The sequence below is a fragment of the Giraffa tippelskirchi genome, chromosome 14 (genome assembly GCF_054371585.1).
Source record: "Giraffa tippelskirchi isolate mGirTip1 chromosome 14, T2T-mGirTip1v1.2.pri, whole genome shotgun sequence".
Lineage (NCBI taxonomy): Eukaryota > Metazoa > Chordata > Mammalia > Artiodactyla > Giraffidae > Giraffa > Giraffa tippelskirchi.
The window spans coordinates 55,297,768-55,312,064 of record NC_137288.1 but is presented as its reverse complement, the minus strand read 5'-3'; the positions used below and the strand labels follow the sequence as shown (position 1 = coordinate 55,312,064).

Below are 14,297 nucleotides of genomic sequence, written 5' to 3'. Positions count from 1 at the left end.
ATCCTGGCTCTGGCCTGTGCTCCCCGAGTCCTATGCTCCCCAGGTCCTATGCTCCCCAAGTCTTATGCTTGCTGTCCTGGGCAGCGGACGAAACCAGGGCAGGGTGTGGGCAGGACACCCATCCGAGGCCTGAGTGAAGTGACTGATGGACGCACAGCCCTGGGGAGAGGTCTCGGTAGCAACCACAAAGCCCTGTGGGTGGAGCTGGACAGTGGGGAGCCCCAGGGGACAGCAGTCATTCCTCCAGGCCCGGCACAGCAGCCGGCACACCAGGCCCGGTTCACTCAGCCACTGGGCTGGAACCAGACTATGGGGAAGGGAGGTGAGTAGCTGTCAGAGACCCCTGCATGAGCCCAGGGGAGGGACACACACTGAGCTACTGGTGACGGAGACAAGTAACCAGATTTAGGGCAGATTCTGAAAGCAGAACAAGCCCCTGAGGGGAGGAGGGGGAGTCCAAGAGGGCTCCTGGTTGTGTGTCTGAATCACTGGGTGGAGAGAGGGAATCAGGACACAGCTCTAGTCACAAGCTTGGGGAGGACCAAGTCTGGCCTGAGTGTGGAGTCAGAGGCAAAGGCCTCCACGTAAATACAGAGCCCATTTCAATCCACGCGATGGAATTCTATGCTTTCCAGGCATGGGTGGGAGGCTCAGTAGTCAGAAACCTTCCCCACTAACTGAGGACCAGACCCCTCAGACATGGCCAGACGCCCAGGCCATGTCACCGAGCACCCAACCACATCTCATCATGAGGAGGTTGTCAATAAAACCTCACCAGAATCAGTGACAAAGAACCACAGGAAGGAAGCTCAGATAAGGGGTGCTCGGTTCCCCCACCAGCTCGCCGGGCTCTGCTCACTGACCACCTGCCCCTCCTCCCCACAGTCCCCACTCCACCAACAGCAGAGAACATTCCAGCAACATAGAAGACAAGCACTCTGCTCAGCAAGGAGGGGCCATTTCCCCACACCGTCCTTCAGGGTGGGGGCACCCCCAAATGCCGCTGAGCCTCCAAGATAGGTACTGATCCACAGCCCAAAAGGGCAGAAAGCACTTCCTTTGCACCAAAACCTCCAAGGGACACCTGGCCCACACTGGTGGTTTAGTGGATGTCCAAGCAGGGGATGCAAGGGACCCTTTGGCCTCTGCCTCCATCACCAGCTCAGGACGCACCTGGACTTGGGGAGAAACAGCACCTCTGGGGCCTGCAAAGGAGAGAGCAGAAAGCCGCAGAACAAGCCTGACTCTGCTTGAGGTCCAAGAAGGCGAAGGGACACATGGTGGCCACAGAAGAGGAGAACTCAAGGAGGAGGAGCTGCCGAGGTCGAGGCGCAGGGATGGCCAGGCATCACGAGGGCTGGGGCAGCCTGATGTCACCAGACAGGGGCCCCACACGGCTCAAACACTCCTCTGTTAAAAGGAGAGGCAGACAGGCAGTAACCCGCACCCACAGCTGAACAGACAGACACCAAGACAGCATCCAAGCCACAAGGGGAAAACCAGCCAGTCTGAAGGACACAGGACAAACAGGGAGACGTCAACTCCATCGTGACCACCAGGTGACACTACAGGTGTGCCAGGACCTGCTGTGATTTTAAGTGCCATTAAGGGCTGCCAGCACAGCGTCCTCTAATAAGGGAGGTGAGAGCACTGTCCCACGTACCCTGCCGCAACCCACGTCTCTTTCTGCATAACCACGGGGAAATGACTGTTGAGATCAGCCCTCAAGTTGCCTTGTACTTCTGAATTTGACTAGCATTTGCCCTAACCTCCCAAAATTATACCTGTCCAGCCAGCAAGCTGCAAAGCCTGGGTTCCTTCAGAAAACCACCCACCGTGAGGCCTGGATGACTGCAGGGCACCTCTTCCCATCAGGTTTTGTACATTAAAATAAACTGTGATCTGAATCCCATATTCAGCTAACAGCCGCATTAGAAATTAATTACATTTCCACATACATCTCATTATTTGCTCCTTAAAGCCAAGGATTATGAGATTAAACACTGTCTTTGAAGAGCTTGAAAAAGTTCAAGTGTTTTGCAAACAGAACCCACTACTGTCACCATGTGAAAGTGACAAGCCTAACTCCCTGCTATAAGCTGTTTGGAGTACGAACATTTAAGCATTTTGTGAAATGTAAACAAGTTCCAAGTCTTGCAGCCCTGAGTTGGGGACAGAGCCTCCAGGGCAAACAACCAGGTGTGAAAACAGGTGGAAGGCAGGTGTCTCTACAGCCCCATTTTACCATCACTGCTGGTTGATTCGGTTTTCAGCAAAGGTGGGCAGAAGCTCTGCAAGAGACTCAGTCTGCAGACCTCCACCCAGCGCCACGAAGTTAGAACCACCAAACTCTCCACCTCCAACAAGGACCGTGCCTCCTGCCTCCGAGTCCCACCTCCATTCACACTCATCCACTGAGACCCCTTCCTCCCTCTCCGCCCTCTACCATGCAGGTCACGGTCACGGATCAACCGCCACTTTCTCCCAGCACCTGTGTCCCCTCCTCAGCAATGCTGTCCACCACCAGCCACGCACACTGACGGGATCTGACCCTTGAAGTTCGACCACCACGCACGATCTGCGCTAGCAGGACCCGACCCAGGCTTGCTCCGCTAGGGTTTCCCTGTCCCCTCCCCCAGGCACGGTAGAGCTGGAAACGCAGGAGCCATGCAGTCACCCGCCTGCCACAGCTGCCTGGACACGCGGTCCCATGGCCAACAGTGGCCCCGACTGTTCACACACATCTCTCTGTGAGAAAGAGTGGGCAGCACACACTGCACTGACCTACAACCCACACACGTGACCGTGAAAGTGGAGCCCATGCTCACAGCGAACGGAGGTCACACTCAGGTCTGCGCCATCCGGACTCAGCTCACAGGGTTCCAGGGGCCCCGGACAGAGAACCCTCTCCCTGCCATCTGCCCAGCAAACCACTGTCTGGCCACCTCTCAGCCCAAAGCCAGCCTGTCCCTGAGGTCTCCCCTGGTTGTCCGAAGCAGACCAAGAGCTCAGACATCGCGGGGCCCCATGAAGCAGAGGAGGAGAAGGAGGGCGCGAGCAGCGGCCAGCGGTCAGAGCTGCAAGCCAGCAGCCTTGCCGCCGCCCCCGGTACACGCTCCTCCCAGACTAACCGCTCAGACCCTGAGCGTGGTCACAGCGGCCGCTTCCAGTGCCCAAATTGGGGCTCCTGGGTCTCCTGTCCCGGAGCAGGAGTGGGGTCCCCACTGCACAGGCTGCGCGCGCGCCCCAGATGCTCAGTCCACTGGAAGCAGCCGTGCTTCATTAAGGCTCACCGAGGCTGGACTCTCCCAGCTGGTCTGTGTGAGCTTTATACCTCGTTTGATCCCCTTCGAACCTAAGAAGCAGGCAGATGGCTGTTTTAGGGAAGGGCGCGGCCGGCAGCAGAGAAAAGCAACCTCATCATCGCAAAACTTCCCTCCATACTATGTGGTGATGTGTTGACCCCCCAAACAGCTCTGGCCCGCACTGGAGCCCTGGGGCCTCTGCGCAAGCCACTCCCTCAGGCACATAAGTGAATCTCCATTCCTAAACTCCAGAAAGTGAGCCATGTCAGAACAGGAAAAGGGTGAACATTCACGCTCCGCACTCAGCACAAGGGAGTCCATCAAATAACAAATGCTCCAAGCCACAGAGGGGCCAGCTTCACTTATCAGAAACAAAGGCTATCATTTCTCTGGCCTAAATTTACTACCTAACTTACACAGTGAAGACTGTGTGTATATACTTACTATTTTTACATTACTCTTCAGATGAAAATAAATAAATCCCAGGACCTCTGGTTTGGAAGTAAAAGACTGGCACTCATATTTAAATGCCAGTAGGATGGAAGCTAAGCTCTGAAGTCTTCAGTGTTTATCTTAAGAGCCCAAGCACAGAAATACAATCGTCCAGCCAAGCCACCCAACTGTAACCTTAGCCACTCTTGAAATCATGCTGAATTCTGTCCAGAAGGCCCTCCTTTCCAACTGAGGAGCGGCCAGCCCCGCACACAGGGACCAGCAGCCTGGTCCACAGACCGGTGGTACTAACTCCTCAAGACCCCACACGGCTGCTCCCCCAGCCACCCCCGGCCCCCACGGTCAGAGAACTGGGCGGCCACCAGCTAGCCCTCTCACTTCCTGGGGTCCTCTGGCTCGCTACATCTCCAAGGCCTTGTCTGCCTCCCTCCCCAGGCCTTGTCCAGGGTGCATTTGTACCTGGAAAGTGGGGTGTGGCTGCCCGCGTGGCCAGCGGGGTGGGGGGTTGCCAAGCAGGCAAGACAACAGCCAAGGGGGCTCCCAAGGCTGCGCCCAGAGGGCCGCAATCACCCACTCAAGCATCAGCGCCCAGCGGGCCCGTGGCCTTCGCTCTCTGCTCACTGGGCTCACCTGCTAGCGCTCCCAAGCACCCACACCTGCCCCACACCACTGCACAAAGGTGCCTGTGACCAGAACAAGCTCGTTGGGGCCCAATTACCCCAAGACACAGGTGTCATGTCTTGCTCCCTCCAGCTGGTCCCAACCTTTCAACCAAACAGGCTGCCTTTTGAGGAAAACAAAACAGACTTCAGTTAACTGCAACGTACTGAGATGGTTTCCCTTGTCTGGGGCTTCCAGAGCAGCTGGCACCGACATCCTCTGGAGTCTACACTCAGGACGGGCTCCGGCCTTGGCTGGGAGCAGAAATCTGCAGAAGTGTAGCGAGAGGGGCTACGGCAAGGCCCCCAACCCCACAGAGGACACCCAGCCCAGAGGTCTAGCATCAGCCATCAAGTGAAACAGTAAGAGGATGAGTTTCATGTTGGCATCCTTGGGGGAAAGGCCAAGGAAGAGTCTAATCTCAGAAAGCAAGGGCTGAGAGCAAATAGGATGACTGAGGGGGATGTCACCCAGGTCCTCAGGCACCTGCTAACAGAGCCACCCTGTCCCTGGCCTCCTCCCTCCACCCCCAAGTCCACACTGCCCCCCACCCCGGTTAGGGTGAGGGGAGCAGGGAAAGATCAGACACAGTCTTTGGCCATAAAAATCCCTAATTTTCTCTTTAAAATGAATTATTAGACTGTTTACTGCCCTTAACCTGTCTGCCTAAGTTTAATTTGAATTTAAAATAGTACAAAGGTCTTATCCCCCTGCAAGGAGCACCCACTAACATCACTGCATCTGCCCACAGCAAAGCCCTGCTGACAGCAAACTCTCTTCACCTGTGGGTCACCGGATGCTACACTGATTTTCACAACAGAAGGATGGGATGGAAAATTTAAACATACCATTTCATTGCCAAACTTGCAAAGATTTTTTTTTAATAACAATATTCAGCACTGGCAAGGCTGCAGTCACCCCCATGTCCATGTGCAGTGCCCCATCCTTTCTGGGGGGCCCTCTGAAAGTTCTCACACCCACCGGCTCCTCCTTGAGGAATCTGTCCAGAGGATGTAACCGGAATGTCTGGTACAGAATTATTTATAATAGGGAAAACTGCCAGCAGACTCAGTGTCCCAAAACAGGCTTAAGAAAATAACAATATAACCACAGAGTGGAATTTAATACTCATCAGCAGTGGTATTTTTGGAGAATATTTAAATTACATGAAAATATGTTCAGGATGGAATGTTAAAGTTTATAAAAAGTATGTAAGTTCGAAGCATGATTTTATAATCAATAAATAAGCCTGGAAAGAATCTACAAAACTGTTAATAGAGGTCATCTCTAAAGGTAGTGGAATTATAGGTAATTTTAGTCATTTTTCTTTTTTTTTCAATCAGGAAAAAAAAAAGGATTTCAAAGACCAGGTCTGTGACGCTGATTTCAGTCGGGCCTGAAAGAATCTCTGGAATAAAAAGTCAGGTTCAAACAGAGCGTGGAGTCTGGTCTAGGGCCCTCAGGCCTCCCACCACCTGACAAGAGGAACAGACAGGAACTCCTCCAGACAGGCGTGGCCTCTACCACAAATGGATGCCCGACCACCCCCATTCCAGGGACCTCACCAGACTGAGCCCCGACAGTGCTCACAGCCTGTGGGCACCACGGCACCTTCATGGGGAACAGCACCACCCAACCACTCAAGGGTATGAAAGGTCTAGTCCCGCCTGCGGCCTCGGAAAAGTCTACCAAGGGCTGGAGGTCATCCTGCAGGCTCCGGACACCCGCACCTCCTGGGGCCTCACTTCAGGCCCCATAAGCTCAGACACTTGGGTCTATCCAGGATGCACACAAGAACCGCACGCAGACACGTGTGGTTGATTAACCCAACCCCCCACAAGGCACGACAGAGAATCTGAGAGCTGTAATTATCTTTTTACTTCACCCCATGTCTGGGGACTAGCTGAGTTCTGCTGCACAGGGAGGGCCTGGGCCTCCTCAGCCCAGCCAGAAGGCTTTGGGGGCCAGGAAAATAGGACCGGCCCCCAACAAACCCAGCCAGCAAATCCAGCCAGAGAACATCGGCAAGGCAGTCCCATGGAACCCCGCCCAACCCCAACTCTCAAAGCTGAGGCTGTGACCACAAGCAGGACAGGCACAGGAGCTGGGGTTACAAATGAGGGGTGGAGAGGGAGTTCCCCGTTGGTCAAGTGGCTAGGACTCCATGCTCCAATGCAATCGATCAGGGAACCAGATCCCACCTGCTGCAACTAAGACCTGGTGCAGCCAAATAAATAAATAAGAAATATTTTTTTAAAAAAGAAGAGTGAGGCCGGGAGGAGAGGCGTGAGTTGGATCCATGGAGGAAGGCAGGCAGGCAGGAGGAGCGGGGCCCTGCTCAGGTCACGGAGAGACTTGGTCCTGCCCCACTCCGACTGCCGAGTGGTCCCCAAAGAAAACACAGCATTTCTTCATGCCAGCATCTCAGGCTTCTTACTGCCTGTGTGCCTGTAGGGGGTTGAGGGGTGGCAGTGCCCACATCCTAGGGCTGCTAGGGGATGAAATCAGCTAACAGGAGCTCTCAGGACACTAAGGATGGCCTGGCACCGAGGCGCTGCTGCCTCTCCCACCACTTTGACCCCTGGCCATGGGAGCCCTTCCAAGCACAGTCTGGCCTCCCGCCTTCAGAACAGGGGATTTCACTCTGGAAATTCCCTCTCAACTCTGTGTGGAGGCTGCTGGCCCCAGAGTCACTGTCCGGCCACCAGGGGTCCAGCCACTCCTGGGGAACCAAGGAGGGAGCACTGGGAGCCTGCACTCTGCAATCCCAGGGGCAGGGCCGCACCCCACCATATGGATGGAAGGATAGGGGGTGGGGAGATTAGACAGAGCAGCCTTCCTTTGAAGAGAAAGTCTGGGTCCATTTAGGGACCGTGTGGCTCACACGCACCCAGTTCTCAGCCAGGCCAGGCCTTGGATCCTGTCTGCACAGAGAAGGTCCTGCAAGTCCTTTGGCAGAGCCCCGACTTAGGAGCTGGCTTTGTAATACGAGCAGTGTCCCCACCAACAACTAGAGCAAGTCCATTAAGTTCATTACACCTGTCACGCTGCCAGCTGACTCTCCACATGCCAGGGATGAAAGTACACCGTGCCCAAGGAGTGCCACCAGCCCCCTCCCCTGGGCAGCTCGCACCCTTATCTTGGGCAACTGATTCTCAACGTCTGCAGCTGCAGAAACAAGGCAGCCGTAAACTTGGCTTCGAGACACCTGAGGACCTGAGCGGCTAAGAACGCAGTTCAGTGTCATCAGAAGCTGGACCCCGGGAGGAAGACGAGGAACCATGTCCCCTGATGCGAAGAAGGAGAGTCGTGAGGGCCGGAGGCGCCCGCGAGGCAAAGCGTCACCGGGCCAGAAAAAATACGGAGCTGCTCCCTGGATCCTGCCGCCCTGCCGAAAATAAAAGCAAGAGACACACCCTTCTTGCTTCCAAAGCGAGTCGAAGAATTCCAGGCAGCCGGCGGAGGCTGTTCACGCACCCCCACGCACCCCACGCACCGCACAGCCGGCAGGCTCCCGGGTGCCCGGCCCCGCCCACCGCTCGCAGACAGCGGTAATTTCTTTCCCCCTGTCATGTAACATTAGCAATCTGTCTGGAGCTTGGCAAGCACCAACTTGCACTGTCATATAAACTGTCTGACAAACTTAAAGTTTCATAAATGCTTCGCTTTTCCAGGAGACAATAAAGCATCATTAAAAAAAAAAAGTTGTCATCTCCTTTTCTGTTCCTTTTCTCTCTTCCTCTTCCAAAATAAAGGCCGGGTTTTAGGGGTGGGGAGAAGAATGAGAAAACAGAAAGCCAACCACAAAAGAACTCCCGCAAACAGAAAGGATCCCTCACCAGGATCCTTAACCTTGAAAGTCTCCACACTTTTCCAATGCCAAGTGAACGAGCAGATAAATGAATGGGGGAGGGGCGGCACCACGGCTGTGGGTCTTGAGGGGTGCAGAACAAAATCTGCAAAACAAAAGTACGGTCATTAAAAATGAATAAAGGGTGTGGACAGCAGCCCCCACCCCCTTCTGCTCTTGGGGATTTGAGCCAGACACTCCGTGTCCTCATTAAGTGGTGTCTGGCAGGCTGCCGGGTTTTAGTGGGTTCTGGGAATGCCAATATATTAACCAGAGGACTCTTTGCAAACCCTTTAGAGTTTTTATTCTAGAAAAGTCAACCATTTGGCACAGAGCAACCTCATTTTTGTCCGGGAAAGCTCTCCGCTGCCAATCAAGGGAGAAATTATAGCTATGTTCTTCGTAATTTCCAAGACTTATCTGGAAAACAAGCTTGGGGGAAAGAAAAGTCCTTACAAAAACAGCTTAAAAGGCCAAAGTACCATTTTTAGTGGAAATTCAAAGAAAAGCAATCCATACTCAAATCACATGGATAGGACACAACACAAGCATTATTTTCACTTCCTCCTCTGGTAGCGAGAAAAACAGTATTACTTTGAATTACAAACCCAATTATTTCTACAGCAATTAATACAGGTGCTCACTTGTGTCCCCTACTTGCCTAAAAATGAAACTAATAATGTCACCAAAATTTCCCTAAGATGTGGCAAGTCTCGTGGCCTAAAGTTTCAGATGGAGGCAGAAGCTATAACATTGCTATTAAAAACTGAAGTTTCACCTTCCTTCACACCCAGGGTACAAGGTCACGGTATAACTCCAGACTAACACATACCATGAAGGCAAAAGTCACTCTGACATCAGAAGACTGGCTTTCTGGAGAGTATCCTGAGACCCCCTAAAAGTAGGGGATAGAAGCAGGGTCAGAGGGCCACTGGGGGGCACTCCACACCATTCTGCACTGCTCACATTTAACAGCCATAATCCATATGAAGTACATCAAATGTTTCTAAAAATTTTCCAAGTTAAAATCATTTCATTTCTTTCTTCTGTATTAACTCTCACCTCAAAGAACAGACACCTCACAGAAACGTCATAAGCCCAGATGCAGAAGAAAGATGAAAAGAAACTTGCAAGGGCCACCAGGAAGACCCAACCAGTCATGGGTGCCACTGATTATGCCCCACGCCCTGAGTACCTCCTGCTCAGACCATGGGGGTGACTGCACAGGGATCCAGACAAGCTCAGGGGTCTCTGCTGGCCCACAGGCCAGGAACCACAGCACCCAGGATGCTAAGTCTCTGTCACTTCCCTAGGCTCCCCTGTCTGGCTGGGAGGTGCCCCTCCAGCAGCCCCAAGGAACAACCGATCGCATCCCACCAGCCACTGGCCGCTCTACAAGCCACTAAGTCAACCATGACTGCAGCCCAGGACTATAAACACCTCTGCAGGCAGGTGGATACTGCTCTCAGTGCCAGGCAAGAAAACTATTCTTAGAGCACTGTCAGCAGTCCCGGGGGGAGTGGGGGACGGGTAATGAAATTTGTCTGTGTATGTATATACTCTGGCAAGTGGGGGTGGGAGACTCTGACTCTCAAAGGATAGGCCACCAAATTGGCAAGAAATCCTTTAGTAAGCAGGTGCCACAGGCTGGGTTCCTCTTCAAGACTGTGGTCATGAAAACAGCCCCAGAGAGGATTCGAGAGACAGCCCTAAAAGCCTGCTGGGGACAGTTTTCTCCATCGTAAATACAAGCCTCCACCAACTAGAAGACTCCACCAACAGCCAAGACTGTTCCAGGGTAACAGCAAAATATGAAGAAATTGGGGGCAGGAGGGCGGCTTTTAAAACAAGGGAGGAAGGTAGCTCCAAGTCTGCAGCAGCAAATCCCTCACTGGCATTTACAGTCCCCTATTTCCTAACAGTGTGTTCAATATCAATAGCAAAGGGAAGCTCTTAAAAGAATTAAGCTCTAAAAGATCATGAGGAATATACCCCATGTTTCAAAAAGCACTTCTTTGCAAGGGCCATTAAAGGGCACCCATCCAAGAGTTGACAGGAAACCAAATATTATAATTCAATACATGTACATGGATAAGATCCACTCCTTCTCCATGGAATGACTCAAATTTGACATTACAACCCTTCACTGAACATAAAGAACATGTTCCAAGATTACTATGCAGAGTCCAAGGGCAGATGTGCAGAGGAGACAGCACACACAGTACAAGCCCTGGAAAGACTAAACCCTCCTATGAAAACGCAGACCTGACTGGACGCCCGGGCAGTTTCTCCGTGCAGGGTTACCAGGACCATTGTGCCACTCCAGGGGACACGGACTGGCGATCACCCTTAGGGTCAGCCCAACAGGCAGAAGGGCCATTTTCAAAGGAATCTTCCTTTTCAAGGAAGAGATGCACCAATCTCCAGGCCAGCCACCTCCACTGCAAGAAGCCTACTAACAGCAGCTCCAGACCCAACTCTGTGCAGCTCACTTCCCTCATCCCACAATGCCCACACACAGTAGGGCATCCAAAAATACTCATGACAGTCATAAGCCACATTTAGAACGCAGCACCGAACTACAAGCCAGGGGTCCAGAGATGTGAAGCTGCCAAAATAATAAGAGAGAAAAAGAAGAAAATAGATGGGACACAGAGGAAGAGAATTAAGCAAATCAAGAATATCCAATTTCAGCTAATTAAAAGAGTCTACGGGGAAGACAAAACTTAAGCTATTGAGTCCACCGCACTCAGGGACACTCCTGCGCCTGGTGAGTTTCCGGCTGTGCCAACCCGCCCGGGTTCACTCGGCAAGCGGCCCCGAACCCCTACCTTCTCCAGGTGCCCCCGACCAGTCGCGGTCCTCGTTGTCTTCCTAAACCCCCTAGCCCCCCGCCTCATCGGAAGCCTCCTCCTTTTCCAATTAGGAAAAAAGTTTAAAACCAAGCTGATGCCCTGGGGGCCAGCACGGCGAGCGGCCCAGTACCCAGCTTACCCGGTGCGCCCAGCCCCCGGGCAGCCGGCGAGGTCCCGGGAGGCGTCCCGCGCGCGGCGCCCCGTAGACCGCACGACAAAGCGGGGCGGCCGGGCTGGGTACTCGTCGCTTCCTGTTTATTCCGCCGCGAGGGTCACAGAAATCCTGCCCACGCCCGCTTCCTGCGGGCTCGGGGCGCAGCCTAAGGGCCAGCGGCGCCCAGACCAGCGGGAACCCCTGCAGCCCTCGCCCGGCGCAGCGCGCACAACACCCGGAAGCGCGGGGTTCAGGGTCCTCCCGCCCCGCAAACTCGGGCAGGTCCCGCACAAGCTGCCCGCGGACCCCGCCTCCCCCACCCCGCCGCGGCGGCGCACAACCTCGCTGGGCACCGGGAAGCCGACGGCGCGGTGGGGGCCGCCGTCCCGCGCCCGCCCCCGGGAGCGCCGAGTGCCGCCGTGCCCAGCGCGACCCTGGAGAGGGCGCCGACGGCGGGGATCGAGGACGTCCCGTTCCAGCGTCTCGTCCTCCCGCCCGCGCCCCCGCCCCGAACTTCACCGGACGCCGCAGCACCGGGTCAGCCTTTACCTGCGGCCGCGGCTCTGGAGCGAGGCGGCGGTCGGCGGGGGAGGGCGGGATGCTTTAAGGGCCCGGATCGGCCCGGGATCCACGCGCTCCCCGCGCTCCCCGCCCCCTTCCACGCTCCAGGGACGAGCAGTCGGCCTGGCGGCTGCGGCTCCTCCCCGGCCCGCAGGGGATCCCCGGCCTCGCTGGCCGGCCCGCAGCGCCAGGCGGGGAAGCGGGAGACAGTGCCGTCTCCGCCTCCACGCCGTCTGTCTCCCGCCGGCCCGCTCGCCGCAGCCGCGTCTGCCTCGCGGTCCGCCGGCCTCTCCACCCTCCCCATCCCCCTCCGAGCGGGACCGTCGGCGGCCGGGCGGGGCGGGGCGGGGGCGGGGTGGGCCGTCCGGACCCCGAGCGGGCAGCGCCGACCTCCGCGGACCGCGGCCACAGAGCAGGGCGAGCGAGCGGCCAGGCCGCGGGACCCCCGGCTGCGCACGAGGCTCGGCTCGGCCTGACGGGGCGCGCGCCCACCGCCGGCCGGATGGGGAACTCCATCCCGGAGCCGGAGATGGCGGTGGGGGCTGCGCACGCCCCTGGTAACCTGTCTTCCCGCACAGGCCCAGACGCACAGTAGGGCTGCACGACCCTTAGTAGAGCTGATAAATCCTCCTGTTCCCCCGGTCAACACCTTCGCAGACAGGAAGGTCAGATGGATTCTTCCCACTGCAACCCTTTCTCCTTGGAGGGCCTGCATTTCTCCTCCTCTGAAGGCCTTTGGGACTTGAATTCCACCTGAGTGCGGACAGCATAGGTGTACCAGCTTTCACACCCACTAACCTGACCCGTGTTTGACCGAGATTTGGTTATTGCCACACTACCCGGGCATTTTAACCCAGCTTTATTACAGCCACGAAAATTAGCCACTTACCTCGAGTCAGACATCCTGGACTGTGAAGTCAAGTGGGCCTTAGGAAACATTATTAGGAACTAAGCTAGTGGAGTTGATGGAATTCCAGCTGAGCTGTTTCGAATCCTAAAAGATGATGCTGTGAAAGAGCTGCGATCAATACACTGGCAAATTTAGAAAACTCAGCAGTGGCCACAGGACTGGAAAAGGTCAGTTTTCATTCCAATCCCAAAGATGGGCAATGCCAAAGAATGTACAAACTACCGCACAATTGCATTCATTTCACATGCAAGTAAAGTAATGCTCAAAATTCTCCAAGCTAAGCTTCAACAGTACATGAACTGAGAACTTCCAGATGTTCAAGCTGGATTTAGAAAAGGCAGAGGAACCAGAGATCAAATTGCCAACATCTGCTGGATCATAGAAAAAGCAAGGGAATTCCAGAAAAACATCTTCTTCATTGACCTACATGAAAGCCTTTGACTGTGTGGATCACAACAAACTGTGGAGAGTTCTTAAACAGATGGGAATACCAGACCACCTTAGCTGCCTCCTCAGAAACCTGTGTGTAGGTCAAGAAGCAACAGTTAGAACTGGACATGGAACAACAGACTGGTTCCAAATTGGGAAAGGAGTACGTCAAGGCTGTATATTGTCACTCTGCTTATTTAACTTCTATGCAGAATACATCATGCGAAATGCGGGGCTGGATGAAGCACAAGCTGGAATCAAGATTGCCAGGAGAATTATCAATAACCTCAGATATGCAGATGATACCACCCTTATGGCAGAAAGCAAAGAGGAACTAAAGAGCCTCTTGATGAAGGTGAAAGAGCAGAGTAAAAAAGCTGGCTTAAAACTCAACATTCAGAAAACTAAGATCATGGCATCCAGTTCCATCACTTTATGGCAAATAGATGGGGAAACAATGGAAACTGTGGCAGAATTTATTTTCTTAGGTTCCAAAATCACTGTGGATGGTGACTGCAGCCATAAAATTAAAAGATGCTTGCTCCTTGGAAGAAAAGCTATGACAAACCTAGACAGCATATTAAAAAGCAGAGACATCACTTTACCAACAAAGGTCCATCTAGTCAAAGCTATGGTTTTTCCAGTAGTCATGTACAGATGTGAGAGTTGGACCATAAAGGGCTTCAGGGATGAGCCCTGAAGAATTGAGGCTTTTGAACTGTAGTGTTCAGAAAACTCTTGAGAATCCCTTGGACAGCAAGGAGATCAAACTAGTCGATCCTTAAAGAAATCAACCCTGAATATTCACTGGAAGGACTGATGCTGAAGCTGAAGCTCCAGTACTTTGGCCACCTGATGCAGAGAACTGACTCACTGGAAAAGATCTGATGCTCAGAAAGACTGAGGGCAGAAGGAGAAGTCTATGACAGAGAATGAGATGGTTGGATGGCATCGCCGACTCAAGGGACATGAGTTTGAGCAAACTCCGTGAAGTGAAGACAGTGAAGGATAAGGAATCCTGGCATGCTGTAGTCCATGGTGTCACAAAGAGTTAGACATGACTTAGTGACTGAACAACAACTGCCAAAGTTAACCCCCTGTGGACATATCAAAATATACC

The 14,297-nt window shown here is 53.8% G+C and overlaps 2 protein-coding genes across 2 annotated transcripts in view; both read right to left on the bottom strand.

The window, feature by feature from the left end:
* LDLRAD4 (low density lipoprotein receptor class A domain containing 4) overlaps nucleotides 1-12,107 on the bottom strand; it is a 153,685-nt gene extending 141,578 nt beyond the window's left edge. The window contains 1 exon segment of the mRNA XM_081561781.1: nucleotides 11,827-12,107. The gene's annotated coding sequence lies outside the window, so the exon portion shown is untranslated.
* On the bottom strand, nucleotides 5,740-12,741 carry LOC145534256 (uncharacterized). The gene is made up of 5 exons (XM_081561580.1): nucleotides 12,728-12,741; nucleotides 11,827-12,404; nucleotides 11,263-11,711; nucleotides 8,258-8,374; nucleotides 5,740-7,806 (listed from the first exon to the last, which is right to left on the bottom strand). Exons 1-5 carry the CDS (start codon nucleotides 12,739-12,741, stop codon nucleotides 7,429-7,431), a joined length of 1,536 nt encoding a protein of 511 aa, XP_081417706.1. The 3' UTR covers nucleotides 5,740-7,428.
* Between the last annotated feature and the right edge of the window lie 1,556 nt (nucleotides 12,742-14,297).